This window comes from Ananas comosus, linkage group 20 (genome assembly GCF_001540865.1).
Source record: "Ananas comosus cultivar F153 linkage group 20, ASM154086v1, whole genome shotgun sequence".
NCBI classification, from domain to species: domain Eukaryota; kingdom Viridiplantae; phylum Streptophyta; class Magnoliopsida; order Poales; family Bromeliaceae; genus Ananas; species Ananas comosus.
The window spans coordinates 310657-328405 of record NC_033640.1 but is presented as its reverse complement, the minus strand read 5'-3'; the positions used below and the strand labels follow the sequence as shown (position 1 = coordinate 328405).

Genomic DNA, 17749 nt, shown 5'->3' with positions numbered 1-17749 from the left:
CACTCTCTCTCTCTCTCTCTCTCTCTCTCTCTCTCTCTCTCTCTCTCTATATATATATATATATATATAGTCCGGCTACTATGCTATCGGTAGCACGGAGCGCTCCGTGCTACCAAGTTGCTTTCGATGATGCGGCTTCCAAATCGACGATCGGCTCCGTTAGACTTAATCTACATTATTGAAAGTATTTGGAAACTAAATTTTAAATTTTTTCGACATCATTTGACTAGTGATCAAAAGATCTCAAAATTGACAATTTTAATGACCGATGTAGTGTGTTTGTGAGTTTAACGGTGTAAAACAATTCAAATGCGATGAAAATTTTATAGAAAATTCTTTTCACTATTTAGAGTAAGATCAGTATATCTGATCTTGAATTTAAATCTTTTATCATCATTTTTTATGAGATTTTTATTTTCAGCCGTTCAATTTTAGACTACTTGTTTGATAGGTAAATGATATCGAAAAATTATGAAATTTACTTTCTAAATACTTTCAATAGTGTAGATCAACTCTAACGGAGCCGATCGTCGATTTGAAAGCCACATCATCGAAAACAACTTGGTAGCACGGAGCGCTCCGTGCTACCGATAGTATAGTAGCCTAGCTCTATAGAGTCCGGCTACTATACTATTAATAGGATTGAGGGCATTGTCCTATCAAGTCGATATGAATGATCGAAACTTCAAATTGATAATCGGAATATTCTTAGTAGCCGATTCTTAGCGGCCTACATATTCTTTGTAGCCTATATATATATATATATATATATGGCCGAGGCTACTATACTATTATGAGTATTGGAGCTCTCGTACTCATAAGTTTTTTTCAATGATGGAGCTTCCGAATCGACGATCCACTTCGTTAAATATGATCCAGAGTATTTTCGTAAATTTTCGAAATCATAATAAAGTTCATCAAGCGGGCATAAAATGAACGGTCAAAATCGAACGACATCCTAAAAAAAGATGATCGGATCCTTCAATTCAAAGATCAGAGTTATTGATCTTTATCTAGGTAATGAATAGAATTTTCTATCAAAAATTCTATCAAAAATTCAACAAATTTCGATTCTTTTACACTGTTAAACTAGCAAATATCCCATACCAGCTATTAAAAATTGTCAAATTTGTGACCTCTTGATCGTAAGGTAAATAATGTCGAAAAATTATAAAATTTGATTTCTAGAAGTTTTAAATGCTGTAAATAATGTTTAACGGTATGGATCGTTGATTCGGAAGCTCTATCATCGAAAATGATTTATGAGTATGAGAGCGATCATACTCATAAAAGTATAATAGCCGGACACTATATATATATATATATATATATATATATATATATATAGTCCGGCTACTATATTCTTATAAATACAATCACACTCGTACTCATAAGTTGCTTTCGGTGATAGAATTTCCGAATCGACAATTCATACCGTTAAACATTATTTAGAACATTTAAAACTTCTAGAAATCAAATTTCATTATTTTTCGACATCATTTATCTTACGATCAAAATGTCACAAAATTGATAATTTTCAATGGTCGGTTTGGAATACTTGCTAGTTTAACAGTGTAAAAGAATTAGAATAGATTGAATTTTTAATAAAAAAATTTTATTAACTAGCTGGATAAAGATTAATAACTCCGATCTTAAATTGAAGGATTCGATTATCTATTTTTAAAACGTCGTTCGATTTTTATTGTTCATTTTATGCCTGCTTGATAGACTTTATTATAATTTCGAAAAGTTACAAAATTTATTTTTTAGAAGTTTCAAATACTCTAGATTATATTTAACAGAGTGGATCGCTAATTAGAAAACTCCATCAACAAAAATAACTTATGAGTACAAAAAGCTCTATACTCATAAGAGCATAGTAGCCCCGTACTATTAAGTCGTTTTCGATCATAACGGTGAATAATATCGAAAAATTATAAAATTTATTTTCGATGATGGAGTACTTTCTGTTTAACAATATGAATTTCAATGTAGAAGCTCCATCATCAAAAATCTAACAAGAGTATAGTAGTCTAACTATCTGTCTATATTTATATTTGCCGATTGCATTATCTTTTCCTCAGTTATAACGTTTCAATGAAAATACTAAGTTATAGTAATACTATTAAATTAGTTCTAAGGCAAAAAATTTAAGGCTAAAAATATTCTTTCTTCTCATGATTTTATTAAATGTGAAATTCACAATAACATTACAAAAATAATATTACAAAATCAAAATAAAATACATTCTATTCACCCTTAATTCTACCTATCTCAATTTTAAAGATATAAATTATTATTTCACTACAACTATTAAATCAGAACAAAATGCAATTAATTGCATTCTATTAACCCTTCATTGTAAGGGTGGTCTCAATTTCAGAGATATAGACTGTTCTTTCATTATGACTATTAAATTATTTTACCAAACATCTTTCTTTGAATTCTATTCACTTTAAATTCTATTCACGCTGCATCTGCTGGTGAATCACGTTTATAGTAAAAATTGCTATTTTTATTTCTCTTAGGATTAAAAAAATCAATTAGAAATATATTCTTTATAAACGGAAGACTACTTCAAGACTTATTCTCAATGTCACTTTTGAAGTGTATCTAATTCCAGATTTTCTTCTAATGAGAACTTCTAATTACCATCAAAGGAAAATGTTTTGATTTTCTCCAATTTCTCATAAAACTATGCAGTTTATTACTTTCCAACTTTCTCAATCTTCTCAAATGAAAATCAAGCAGAAATAGCAAATATTTAAAGTAACAACAAGGCACTAGTTGTGTGAGTCAGCTGTTTTGAATGAAGCATCATTCAAAACACAATGCAACTAAGTTGCATTCCATGTGTGTATGCTTTAAAAGCAAACATGTCTCTATCATCTATAAAGATATTCCACTAGCTTAGGTAGTGAATCATTTAAAATTCCAGAATTACGACAATGAAATATTCAAATATATACTCCCTGCATCAATTCATCAAATGTAAGCACAAATGTATAGTTATTCGATGTTTGTTTGATTGAATTTAATATCTAGCTAGTAAAACAAGCAACCCGATCTAATTTTAGTTACTAGATACGTCGGCTATCTAGTTTGTAAATTTTCGCTGCCCTCTAATTCCAACAATGTCCGGCAACTGTAGGAAATTATACTAATCGGGTATTTGGAGTCATAAAATAATGTTTATCTTCCTTCATCTCCCCAGTTTATCATCCTCTAAGCCACCAAATTCTCTTGGTTAATTCCCAAAACAGTTTCAAATGATGAGGGCAATTCAAAAGTAACTGAGACAAGTCCAACATAAAAGTACTTCAGCACAAAGAAGGTTTACACTAGGCTTGTTGTTAGCTAATGAACAAAAGCTTATTCGAATTGAGATCAACAGCATACAATCTGAGCTAAGAAAAACATTGACTAAAGTAGTACCAAACAAGGCCTTAACTTCCGAAAAGGGGACAGAGAACATAACCAAAGAAACTCAATAGCATACACGACGAGATCAATTACTCAATTATGGCTCGATTCAAATATTTTACTTGTTTAGTAAGCTCGCTTAAGCTAAGCGAGCTAGTCCAAAGATACAACACAATATATTATTCTTTGGTAGCATCTCACACTCACCAAACCATTTATAAAAATATATCCACCGAACTACGAATAAAAGACCTTAACTTGTTAACCAATGTAGAAAACATAGAAATATATGGTTGAAACAATCATAAATAGTAAGACTAAGAAAAACTTTAAAGAAAGATTTCTCAAGCACTTGGTAAGAGAACATACGTACATTGCTGACGACAGCACTGACAAACCTTTTTTTTTCACGCCTTCAAGAAGAGCTTCTTAACTATAGAAGTAGAAGATGAATGTTTGCCAAACAAACGGTGTTGAGCTTTTGGTTGGAGAGGAATGTGCAACATGAGCTTTTGAGCCACTAAATCAGGAGCCGCTTCGGAATTTCTGCTTCTAGCTACAGTCGAAAGATGCCACAATGATTTTGACAGAAAAGCTATTAGGGCTTCTTCAAACTGACCTGTCCCAGAGCACTTACGCAGACAGATAACAAGCTGCAGAGTTGTTGGATTGTATCAAAATAATCATCTTTAAGCATGATGCCTTACAGCACCTATAATTATGATACCACTTCCAAACTGTTTTCAATCTTTTTTGCATTTTGCCATGTAAAATCAGCCCTAAGAAAAAAGCCTCATCTTCCCAATCACGTATTTACAAAATTCAAGCCCACAACTAAAATCATCTCTTATACGGTTTAAAATGATAATGCTCAAACTCAGCACCAAATTTCAATGATTCTTCATCAACCTTCTTCTTCAATCTCCTCCAAGTCCTCAACATATCAGCTTGAATCAATCCTCGATAAAGAGTCTCGAATGTAACCTTCTGCGGGAGAAACCCTTTCTCTATCATCTCCATAAAGAACTGGCACGCTTCTCTCCACTTATTCTTCTCGCAAAGCCCATGGATGAGCAAAGTGTACGAATCCAAATCCGGCCCAACACCACTCTCACTCATATCACTCCACAATTCCCGAACAGTTCCTAATCGATCCAACTTCGAGAACATTCCAAGTAATATATTGTACGTGTGAATATCGGGCTTGCTTAACGAGCCCGATTCCTTCATTTTCTTGTACAAATTCATTGCGCCTTCCCAATCATTTCTCCCTCTATATTCCTTAAAGAAGCAATTATAAGTGGCGGGGGATGGGCACACTCCATTGCTAGACATTTCATCGAGTAATTTTTCTGCAGCTTCTAATCTCCCACAAGAAGCCAGACATTTAACTACCGAGGTGTACGTCGCCACAGTGGGGCAAATGCCTTTCTCTCTCATTGACCGGAACATATGAAGACAGAGCTCGGGTTTGTGGGCCCGGCTATAAACATGTAGAATGATAGAGTAGCTCGTCACATCGGGTTCAATCCCCCTAGACCCCATTTCCTTCAAAAGGTCCTCAGCAGCACGGATTGTTCTGTCGAAGCGATTTTCCGGGTGCAAGCTCGCGTGCCTGCAAATCCCATTCAGCAGGATGTTATATGTAACTATATTCGGTTCTACCCCACGATCGGTCATTTCTTTTAGGAACTTTTGGGCCATTTCAAGCTGGTTTACCTTGCACCATCCATAAATCAAGATCGAGTACGTCTTCTCGTCGGGTTCGTACTTGGATTTTCTCTTGTTGAATATCTCTGTTGCAACCTGCAATGATCATCAAAATACTCCAACCAGTGAATACCTCAGGATTGAAACAAGATCAGCTGAATAACCCAATCATTCACTCATAATGTAAAATAAGGAAAAGAAACGAACGCTGTAAGAGCGTTCAGCATAATTAGATGAACAAGTGTTGGAGATGGTAAAATCATCTTACTGCAAAACATGTGCTCCGTAAACGGATTTGCAAAGCTTCAAGATAACTCAGTTTATTGAGTTTAAAGTCCGTCGTTGCCTCTTAAATCTATAAAAAAAAAAGAAGAAGTGTGCAACCTGTGGTGCAATCCAAATTCCGAAACTTTTGAGGAATGCTCGATTCTTAAATTTGAAAAAAGAATTAGTACTCATGAACACCACAATGATTTCCCATGCAAAACCTGAGTGACTGTAATCTATATCACCAATCTAACAAAGACATATAAAACAAACAGTACACACAAATTGCCACAAAAAATGAATTTTACACTATTCGCCGTCGCGAAATTGCAAACTTCTCATTCACCAGTATAACCATGCATTATAATCAACATTTATAAAGAAATGGAGCATCCCAAAATCAAACAAATCTAATCAAATAAAACTCCCTGTTACAAAGCAAGTAAGGAAGCAATTGTATCAGAAGAGCTAATCAATAGAGCCATGGGAAAAGGAAAAGGAAAAGTTCGCAATAAAGGCGATACCTTTGCGTGCCCATACTTGCAGAGGGTGTCCAGAAGCATCTGGAACTCCGCCGAGCCCGGCTCCCTCCCGACGAACGCCTCCATGTCGTCGAAGGACCGGATCGCCTGCCGCGTCATCCCCGCCGCCACGTACCTCCTCACCAGCACCGCGAACGTCCTCGGCGTGGGCCCCACATCGCCGCCGCCGCCGCCGCCGCCGCCGCAGCCCATCTCGACGATGAGCTGCCACGCGACGTCGAACTGGCGCACGCGGCCGAGGATGTCGACCATGGCGTCGTACGCGGCGGGGCCGAGGAGGGGTTGGGCGCCGCCATTGCAACGGTGGTGGTGGACGTGGTCGCGGACGGAGACGAAGAAGGCGAGGGCGACCTTGGAGGCGTGGCGGAGGCGGAGGAGGGTCTGGACGACGAGGGCGGGGGAGAGGGCGGCGCCGCCGCCGAGGGCGACGAGCTCGAGCGGGGACTCGAGCGGGTGGAAGGGGTTGTGGTGCCGGAGGAGGAGCGCCGCGAGCGTGTCGGCGCCGGGGGAGGGCTCGATCCCGGGGAGGCTCGGCTTCGGAAACCCTAACCCTAATTCCAGTGAGTCGGAGAGAAAGCGTCGGGTCGCTAGCGTGCGCCCCCTGGGCACAAGCGCACGATAGCAACGATACATGGGAGAGCAACACAGCTCTCTCTCTCTCTCTCTCTAAGCTCTTTCTCTCTCCTCAAATATGGTTTGTGGGCCAAAGTGGGCTCTGCTGAGAAGCCCATAAAATTATGAAACCTTGTGTTTTTATTATTTACTAGTGAAGGACTAGCGTGTTGCAGCGAAATAATTGTGTAAAAATAAATATATAAATAAAATAAATAATAGTAAAAAAAAAGTCAAAAAATGATATAAAAAAATAACTAAAAAATAAACAAATATTGCTGTAATAAAAATATAAAAATAAATTATAAAGAATATTAAAAAAATAAAGGCAAAAATCATACTAATAAGAAATTATATATAATTATATTTATAATTATATATATTATAATTATTATTATAATTATATATAATTTTTAGAAAAAATAATTTATTGTTCTTACATTTTTGCCTCTATTCTTCTTTTATTTATCTTATCCTTATTTATTTTTATTTTTTTTATTTTTTTATGTTTCATTTTTAAATTTCCTTCCTTAGTTTTTATATATTTTTAATAATTCTTTTATTCAGTTTAATTCAAATTTATATTTAATACAAGTAATTTAACTTATTTAAAAATTATTTATATATTTTAAATTTTTATAAAAATAAATAAAATTTTAGATTGAATTAAAAAAATTATAAATTTTTTTAATCATATATTAAGGGGAAAACTTCAAAAAACTCCCCGTGGTTTCATAGTTTCTCACTTTACCCCCTATAGTTTAAAATGTATCAAATTGCCCCCCTGTGGTTTCGTTTTTTCTTTTCAGTAGCTTTTTCGTTAATATTTTATTAAATTATATATAAAAAACTTCAGATATCCATCTAGATTTATCAAATATTCACATTAGTATCATTTAATTTTAACTTTATCACTGATTTAAGAAAAAAAATAATAAAATTGATAAGAAAAAGAGAAAAAAGAAACCACAGAGGGGCAAATTGATACATTGTAAACTACAGGGGGGCAAAATGAGAAACTACAAAACTACGAGGGGTTTTTGAAGTTTTCCCTATATACTATAGATTTCTTATTTATTATTATTATTATTATTATTATTATTATTATTATGAAAAGTGGGAGATTTGAACAGAGAAAAAAGAGAAAAAAATTTATCGACTTACATGCTTCCTTGATCACCGTCAAATATTACTTACTATGAATCTCGAAGCAATACTTGCGATATCTGACAATATAAATGGGTTTCGTGATGAAACTTGTTTGATAGAATTCTTTGTAGTTTAATTTTTTTTTGGCCAATTTACATAAAAAATTTATTAGTTTTCAGCTTTTGCAAAAATATACCGTCTTTTTGAATTTTACAGATTCGGACCGAATTTTCAGAAGAATGACCAAACTACCTCTCTTTCAAAATATATAAAAATTAGGAATAATTGCCTATATACCCCTTATACGTTTGAAAATATCCGATTTACCCCTACTTTTTTTTTTCTTTCTAAAATACCCCTCATATGTTCCACCGTTATTGCAAAATACCTTCGCAGTTATCTCCTGTTAAGTTAACTTGGGTTAAACGTGAATTAAACATCTACCACAGTTAAAAAAAATTAAAATGTCAATTTTGCCCTTAACTTAAAGGCAAATAAAAAATGTTGGTGACGGTAGATGGGTATATTGGAAAAGACCAAAAGTCAAAATACTTTTTGTGCCCCAGACTTTAAGGGCAAATAAAAAAGTCACTGACGGTGGAAGGATATATTTGAAAGGGCAAAATAGTAATTTTACATAGTTAACAGAGTTAATTAACAGATTTTAACTCTAGGGGTATATTAGAAATAGGTTGGAACGTAAAGAGGGTATTTTCAATATTAGCCTTCTAAGAGGGGTAAATCGAAAAGTCGAGAACTTTTCAATATATTACGTACAGTTTAATATATTGCGCAAACTAATATAATATATTACAACATACAATAAAAATTATACAATATATGTATAAACGGTACATATTTTATACTATTCGTACAGATATTTACACCATTTGTGTAAATATTGCACTATTATTAAAGGATGTTGCACCATTTAGATGTATATTGCACTCTTTCTTTTTGAAAATTAAATTTCATTGCATATTAAATAAAGTGCCAAATTTTTTAAAAATGACAACTGTTAAGCCATAATTACATATACCTTTCTTGTAAAACGAAAAACCTCATTCAAGATAAAATAAAAAGAATAAAAAATAATTAATAAGATGAAAGAGCGCAACATCCTTTCAAATAGTGCAACATGCTCTTCCAAATAATGTAATATCCGCATAAGTAGTGCAACATATATATTATTAATACACATTTTGCATGATTTTTACACTAAATTACGCACAGTTTTGTATATTACGCGAAAATAGTATAATATATTACAACATACTATAAAAATTATACAATATATGTACAAACGGTGCATATTTTACACTATTTGTACAGATATTTATACCATTTGTGTAAATATTGCACTATTATGAGAGGATATTGCACCATTTAGATGTGTATTGTACTCATTTTTTGAAAAAAAAATTTATTAAATATTAAATAAAGTGTCAAAATTTTTAAAAATGACAACTGCTAAGCCATAATTAAATGTACAATTCTCGTGAAACGAGAATTCTCATTCAAGACAAAAAGAAAGAATAAAAAATAATTAATAAGATTAAATAGTGCAGCATGCTCTTCCAAATAGTGCAATATCTGTATAAGTAGTGCAACATATATATTGTTAATACATATTTTGAATGATTTTTATACAAAATTACGTGCAGTTTAGTTTATTACGCAGAAATAATATAATATATTACAAAATGTAGTTATATTACGCATAATATATTATATTAGTTTTGTGTAATATACTAAACTGTACGTAATTTAGTGTAAAAATCATGCAAAATGTGTCTTAATAATACATATGTTACACTATTATACAGATGTTGCACTATTTGGAAGCGCATGTTACACTATTTGAGAGGATGTTGCACTCTTTCTTCTTATTAATTATTTTTTATTTTTTTTATTTTGTCTTAAATGAGGTTTCTCGTTTCACGAGAAAGGTACATGTAATTATGACTAAGCAATTGTCATTTCCAAAAAATTGACACTTTATTTAATATGCAATGAAAATTAATTTTTAAAAAGAAAGAGTGCAACACACATCTAAATGATGCAACATTCTCTCATAATAATGCAACGTTTATACAAATGGTGTAAATATCTATACAAATAGTATAAAATATGCACCGTTTGTACATATGTTGTATAATTTTTATAATATATTGTAGTATATTATATTATTTTTTTGTAATATACTAAACTGTATATAATTTAGTGTAAAAATCATGAAAATGTGTATTAACAATGCATATGTTGTACTACTTATAAGATATTGCACTATTTGGAAGAGTATCTTTGCACTATTTGAGAGAATGCTGCACTTTTTCATCTTATTTATTATTATTTATTCTTTTTATTTTGTTTTGAATGAGGATTCTCGTTTCACGAGAAAGATACATATAATTATGGCTTACCAGTTGTCATTTTAAAGAAATTTGACACTATATTTAATATGCAATAAAATTTAATTTTTAAAAAGAAAGTGTGCAATACACATCTAAATAGTGCAACATTCTCTCATAATAATGCAACGTTTATACAAATGGTGTAAACATCTGTACAAATAGTATAAAATATGTACTGTTTGTATATATATTGTATAATTTTTATAGTATGTTTTAATATATTATATTATTTTCGAGTAATATACTAAACTGTACGTAATTTAGTGTAAAAATCATGTAAAAATATGTATTAATAATACATATGTTGCACTACTTATACAGATATTGCACTATTTGAAAGGATGTTGCACTTTTTTATCTTATTAATTATTCTTTATTCTTTTTATTTTGTTTTGAATGAGATTTCTCGTTTCACGAGAAAAGTACATATAGTTATGCCTTAGGAATTATCATTTTCAAAAAATTTTACACTCAATGGCTTAGCACTTGTATTTTTCTAGACATTTAAAGCATATAATTTTTATGTATTTTGAAAGAGGGGTAGTTTGTCATTCTTCTAAAAGTTCGGCCCGAATCTGCAAAATTCAAAAAGACGGCTTACTTTTGCAAAAACTCAAAACTAATAGATTTTTTATGCAAATTGGCCTTTTTTTTTTCACAAATAATTTCATGGATCCCTAAAGGTTGGAGTAGCCCGATAGCATTCAAAACAAACTATTTTATACGAGAAGAGAAGTTAAGGGTCATTTATTTCAGCTCGTACTTGGAAAGTCCATAAAATTATGTACCCTTATTTTTATTTATTATTATTATCTATACCTATACTTATACATTAATCCTCAAAAAAATGCCATGTGGCTGTGTTTCCTTTAGTTTTAGGTTTCACATTGCGAAACCAACCCTTCGCCTTCCCCCACTCATAACGTTTAATTAATAGTTCACCCACCTTAACCCAACTCTTCGCTTTCTCTCCACCCATAATGTCTTCGCTTCCCTCCACCCATAACGTCTAATTAATGGTCCACCCACCTTAACCCAACCCTTCGTCTTTTCTCCGCACATAACGTCTAATTAATGGTCCACGCATTTTAACCTTAATCTAAACCGTAAATCGTAGAAACTCATGAAAAGCCCTCTTCTCTCCTTCTCTACTTTCTCTTCCTCCTCCATGAGCTCCGAGGCCAAGATCGAGCACGTTCTATGGACGGAGTATGAGTTTGCACGCTGCATCACCGAGCTTGGCGCTGTCATCTTCATCAAATCGAGCATTTCTTCAAATTTCAGGAGTTCTTTTAAAAGATTTATATATTCTTTATATTGTAGCGCTGAAATTTCTTAGATAACTTTATTTAGTTTTTTCAAGTTTTTTTTTATTTGCATGGTATTCGACCCGATATATTTGTTGTGTTAAAGATTTATTACTTTTTTTTTCTATCCTTTGTTCTTTATATTTTTTTTCGAAAGTAAAATTTTGTATTATATTTGCTGTATTAGATTGTGTTAGGTTGTATATCTTTTTGTCTCTTAAATATTTAGTATATAACTTTTCATATGCTTTTTTACTTCCACGACTCTTTTTATTAACTAATATAAAAATATTTACAAAATTAGATTGATATATGATTTAAACAGTCTTCATTTTCTTGAAGAGATAAGTATCATACCTTATTTAGAAAATGAAGAGATAAATATATAACTTATACAAAAAAATTTAACCCTTTGATTGTTTTGATTTGATTTATAAAATGTTAATTTTTATTGAATTTTTTATCTAAATCTCTCCCAAATAGTATGTCGCTTTTCGGCTCAATAGGTTGACATACTTATTATCTTTTTATGGGCATTTTGTTACTAATCTGCTTCAACAAATTAATATATTTTTGCAAAAAAGCCAATATATTTAGACTATTTTGATTTTTAAAATAATAGCAAACTTTTGATATATTAGTTAGATATTAAATTTATTTTAGTAATATCTACCCGCCGCAACGTGTGGGCTGCTACACTAGTTATTATTATTCTGAGAAGTCAGAGGCTTAAACAAAGAAAAAAATTTTATCGACTTACATGCTTCCTTAATCATTGTCAAATATTACTTACTACGAATCTCGAACCAATACTTGTGATATCTGACGGCAATAAATGGGTTTTGTGGTGAAACATGTTTGATAAAATTCTTTCACTACAATAGAATTAGATATAGAAACATATTTTTTGGATATTTTTGTATAAGTGTCAAAAGTATCCGATTTATGCCAAAAAATTTAAAAAAAATCTACTAAGACATAAATATAAAGCCCAATCCAAACAAAAATAAAAAGTTTCTCTACTCAACCAATCTCATCCAGCCCACTCGGCCTGATTACAAATAGAAAAGAAAAAAAAAATGATCATCATCTTCCTTTCTCCTCCTCTGCCGCCGCAGCCGACGATGAAGGGTTCCAATTACAGCTGGAGTTCGGCTGCAAGGATCTCGCATGGACTATAGAGGATTACGATCGTCACGTGTCACTCTGCCACAGGTCGCTAGAGAAATGAATACCAAACATCAAAGCGGCCCTATATATAGCTACCCACATATAGCAATACTTTTAAAAAATATCGGTAATTTAGCCAGTAACACTTTTTTAATCTGTACCGATATTTAAAAATATTATTATACATCGTTTCTATTGTAGTGTTTGTAGCTTATTTTTTTATCTTTTTCACAAATAATTTCGTGGATCTCTAAATTAGAGCTTATAAAGGTTGGAGTAGCTCAATAGCATTCAAAACAAACTATTATATACGAAAAAAAAATTAAAGGTCATTTATTTCAACTCGTACTTGAGAAGTTCATACAATTATGAAACCTTATTATTATTGTTATTATTATCTGAGAAGTCGAAGGCTCAAACAGAGAAAAAAGAGAAAAAATTTTATCGACTTACATGCTTCCCTAATCATCGTCAAATATTACTTACTATAAAACATGTTTGATAGAATTCTTTGTAGCTTAATTTTTTATCTTTTTCACAAATAATTTCATGAATCTCTAAATTAGAGCTTAGAAGGTTGGAGTAGCTCAATAACATTCAAAACAAATCATTATATACGAAAAGAGAAGTTAAGAATCATTTATTTCAACTCGTACTTGTACTTGGGAGTGTGAGTGTTGAATAATCTTACACGAAATAAATCTCACGTACTATACGCTAATTAACGACAAATATAGATAAGTGATGGAGAAAAAGATGATGATTATTTGAATGCCACGTATGGCATCTGTAATAGTTTGCCTTTTGGTAAGTACGGTGATTATTCGTTTACGAACCAATGTATTAAACGACAAATACTGATATATCGCTAACAAAGAAAAAGATGGCAACTCTTTAAATACGAGGTATGACACGTAACAATGTACCTTTTGATTAGTACAATGATTCGTTTGTTTTTTCTTTTCTTTTTTTTTTGAGAGATAGGTAGCACGCTACCCGCTTCGTTTATTTCATTTAGAAATAAACTTAGCTGGAAATGTGAATCAACTAGGATTCGAACTTGGGTCTCGGGTATCAATCACCAAGTCCTTTGTCATTTGCTCAGTTGCTCTAGGGACGGTCGGTGATGATTCGTTTGTTAACTAATGTATCATTTGCATTTTTCTTTTTAACATTACAATTCTAAGTTTTCTCTATATATATTGTGAGGTAAAAGAGCTAATTTTTAAACCAAGGGAATGAAACCTATATATATACACTACATGTTTTTCTTTGTTTTAGGTTCTACTTTTGCTTTTATTCACCATGAAACAAATGTGAAATAAGATACATACCAATAGTTGAAAAAGGAAATTGCACCCTTCCTGTCTACAAAGAACAAATAATTAATACTAATAATAGAACCATATGTATTATCAAAGGTAAGTGCTACATAACTCTCTCTCTCTCTTTCTCTCTCTCTCTCTCTCTCTCTCTCTCTTTCTCTCTCGTGCGCGCGCGCGCGTGCGCATGTTTGCATGTTCTATGTATCAAACCTCAACATGGCTCATCTTATTCCCCTCTTGAGTTTCTTTCCTGTTGTCGCCCTCGGTACCGTCGAGCATCTTTGGATCTCCTTCAATAACAATGTGGTGATCTTTATTTTCGATCTTCGATGGCTTCGAATCAACCGGATGGACCCCCAATCCCTTCTCGGGCAACTTGTACTCTTGAGTGATTGGTTTCACGTCCTTATACGCTACGTAGAGCACCATTTGCATGATCCCAAATAGAAACCCCAATACATTTGGAAGCTACACAATTGATCAAGAATAAGTCATCAAGAGATTGTATTTGGAGAAAAATAACGAAATGTAAGACAAGAAAAGAAGTGATCGATTGATTATTAGGTCATTACTGCGACATATATGTCCTTTGTCAATAAACCGTAAAAGAACCAAACAACAGCGCTCAACGTGAGGAAAAACGATAGCGAGAAAGGCATGAATTCAACGCTTTTTGTACGTATCACGAGCCTCTGTAAAAATCAAATATTGATCTAATCAATGTGATTATTCAAAAAAAATAAAAACCAACATAACTTCATTTACATATCCTCATTAAATTTTCTTACTCACCATGATACTTAGGGGAGCTACGAAGACGGTCACAGAGAATCCCATGCAGATCCAACCAACAAGGTGAACACGACTAGAGTCTTTCGATAGCAAGAGTGTGAGCAGAAGAATCGTACCGTACGCCCCAACAATCAAAAGTAACAGTATTTTTGCCGTAAAGATCTGTAATTCCAAAGAAAATATATATATACTCCCCAAATTTGTATTGAAATTTCATGATTTTTGCAATAACTTGAAGAGATATGCTTCTCTTCATATCACTTACCTTAACATTCTTTGGTGCGAAAACAAGATAAGTGATGATGTATATCGCTTCGATCGCGCATCCGATCGAATTGATGGTGATGAGGAGAGAAGCATCAGGTTTGAGGATTGCGTAATATATCCATAGCATAGAGCTGAACAGTGCGATGATATATGGTATGGATTGAAATCCTTCAGTCGATTTCTTCTTGTAAACTCGATAGAATGTAGGCCTGCAAATTAACCATCCGAATTGTGGCCAAGAAATCAAATTAATTAAATAACAAGAAAAGAAATGAAATGGAAATTAAAGAGTAAAAAAAAGAAAATTGAATATATTCTTACAGTGGGGCAAGATACACCATTAATGAGATGATGTTACCTGCAATTCATGCATGAGAAGGATACAGCATTAATTATCTTCATATGATTTGAGGAAGTGATTCAAGCAAACATACATATACATATGTGTGTATCCTCTTTTTTTTTTGGCTTTTGAGAAAACATGCATAGATTAGCTTCAAATTCCAAGTGAGAATAATATCAATCTTATGAGGAAGAGGAGCACATTTAATGAGATTTTCTAATCATTGTACTTGCAAAAGCTACTTAATTAGAGTAGCTTAAATTCTTCGGTTAGTGTAATTTAGTAGTAGTTCAAGCTAGATCAAGGTGCATCTCTTTCTCTCTCTCTCTCTCCAACTTATTAAGAGCACATAAACCAAATAAGAAGGAAAAAATAATTAAAGCAAGAACTAATCATCAATTCAAAGGAAGCTAGCTAGCTACTACTCCAAAGGCACAGGAGCCCGTGAAAATATAATGACCCAGCTCACTCGCACTAATTTTGATGCAATATGCATACGATCGATGGAGAATGATATACCTAGGATTCCAAAGGTGAAGGTGCAAGGGTGGTGCAAGGACAACACAGCCATATCTAGCTAGCTCCCTCAAACAAAATCCAAAGAGCAAACTAAACACAAGAAGCTAGCCTTAGTAATTAATTGATTAATTAATCTCCCACACCCTAAACACTCTCTCTCCTTTCCCAAAGGGGAGGTGGTGATGAGTGGGGAGCTTAATAATGAGGAGAAGGGTGATATCACACTCCCTTTATATATAATGTGGGAGAGGGAGAGGGAGAGGTTGGGGTAGCTTCCACCTTTTGCTTATATGAGTGAGGTGGCATATGGTGAAGTATAGTACTCACACAAAACAATAAAAAGGTTTGTTAGACCAAGAAAAACGCATCAAAATTCGTGCAAATCTTTTGATATATGTGTGTGTGTGTGTATATATATATATATTCTTTTCTTTTTTTGTTAATTAGGAAATATATATATGTATAGATACTGATCACATAAATAACTAGCTAGGTTCAGGTGGTTTTAGTGTTAGCATGAATATGAGGGATGAAGAGCTTTACGTTACAGCAAAAGGTGAGAGGAATATTAATAAAAAAGTTAAGCCCAGGATATGGGCTTTGCATGTGATCCCCACAACACTTTAATTCCCCTAACACTAATTAACACCAACACTACACCTGCGCAAAACCCATGCATATGTGTACTTGCCAATATAGCCGTTATTTGGCCACCTCACCACCCATACCTTGCACACCACCAAACCCTAACTTCTTCCACAACTTTTGATCCCAGCTGCGCCTTTACTTCTCCTGCTTTTCCTCCTCCTCTCTCTCTCTCTCTCTCTCTCTCTCTCTCTCTCTCTCTCCAATTGAATAATATATATATAGTCCATATATATGTACACATAGAGAGAAATTAAAGCAGGAGAGAGGAATGAAATTTTATATTTTTTTCGACATAGTTTATTTTATGACCAAATTGTTTCAAAATTATCAATTTTTAATGACTACTATAGCGAGTTTGTAATGTAACGGTGTAAAAGAATATAAATTTATTCAAATTTTAATACTTTAAACGATCTAGATCAAGATCAACATCCTTAATTATGAATTTAAAAGCTTTATTCTCGAATTTTAAAGATCATTCTATTATTATACCTTTTTTAAAAAAATGATTTACTTACTAAGTAAACGATGTCGAAAAAAATTAAAATTTTATTTCAAAAAACTTCATATACACTAGGTTATATTTAACGGTATCGATTGTTGATTTGAATACCCTAAAATAGTATAGTAATTATCTCGTGTCGATACATATATTAATTTATATATATTATATTATATATATTATATAATATATATATATAGATTGAGCTAGAATCCTCTCGGAGTAACGGTCGTTTTATCTCGAGTCTGTTTCGAATGAATAGATGCTTCCAATTGAACGATCGGCCTCGTTTAAATATGATCTAAACATTGTAAACTATCATAAGAAATCAGATTGTTCACGCTACTTTCGATATTGTTTTATATCCATCTAGTAACAGAAAAAATGAACGGCTGAAAATGAATATTCTTTGAAAAAAATGATGATAGAGTACTTGTAATTCAAGATAAGAGTATAGATTTGTTTTAAATAGTTTTAAAGAATTTTCTACACAAAAATTCAATGATTTGGGATAATTTACACTTTAAACGTATGAAAACGGTCTACTAATCACATTAAATTCAATTTTGAACCCTTTTGATTATTACCGACAGACACAAAGAAACTACCACCACACCCAAAGAGAAACGAGAATGCAAATGATGAATCGTGAAAAAGATTTGAAATTGATTTCTTAAACACTTCAAGTGGTATAGATCAGTTTCAACCGGAAGACACCCGATCGTCAATTTGGCCAAGCTTGATCATCAGAAAAAGCAA

At 32.8% G+C, this 17749-nt stretch overlaps 2 protein-coding genes across 2 annotated transcripts; both read right to left on the bottom strand.

The window, feature by feature from the left end:
* LOC109725914 (pentatricopeptide repeat-containing protein At2g13420, mitochondrial-like) lies at window positions 3513-6617 on the bottom strand. The gene is made up of 2 exons (XM_020255316.1): window positions 5925-6617; window positions 3513-5229 (listed from the first exon to the last, which is right to left on the bottom strand). Exons 1-2 carry the CDS (start codon window positions 6573-6575, stop codon window positions 4264-4266), a joined length of 1617 nt encoding a protein of 538 aa, XP_020110905.1. The 5' UTR covers window positions 6576-6617; the 3' UTR covers window positions 3513-4263.
* On the bottom strand, window positions 13896-16027 carry LOC109725827 (bidirectional sugar transporter SWEET14-like). Its single transcript, XM_020255202.1, has 6 exons — window positions 15841-16027; window positions 15300-15336; window positions 14977-15187; window positions 14712-14873; window positions 14492-14611; window positions 13896-14387 (listed from the first exon to the last, which is right to left on the bottom strand). Exons 1-6 carry the CDS (start codon window positions 15890-15892, stop codon window positions 14124-14126), a joined length of 846 nt encoding a protein of 281 aa, XP_020110791.1. The 5' UTR covers window positions 15893-16027; the 3' UTR covers window positions 13896-14123.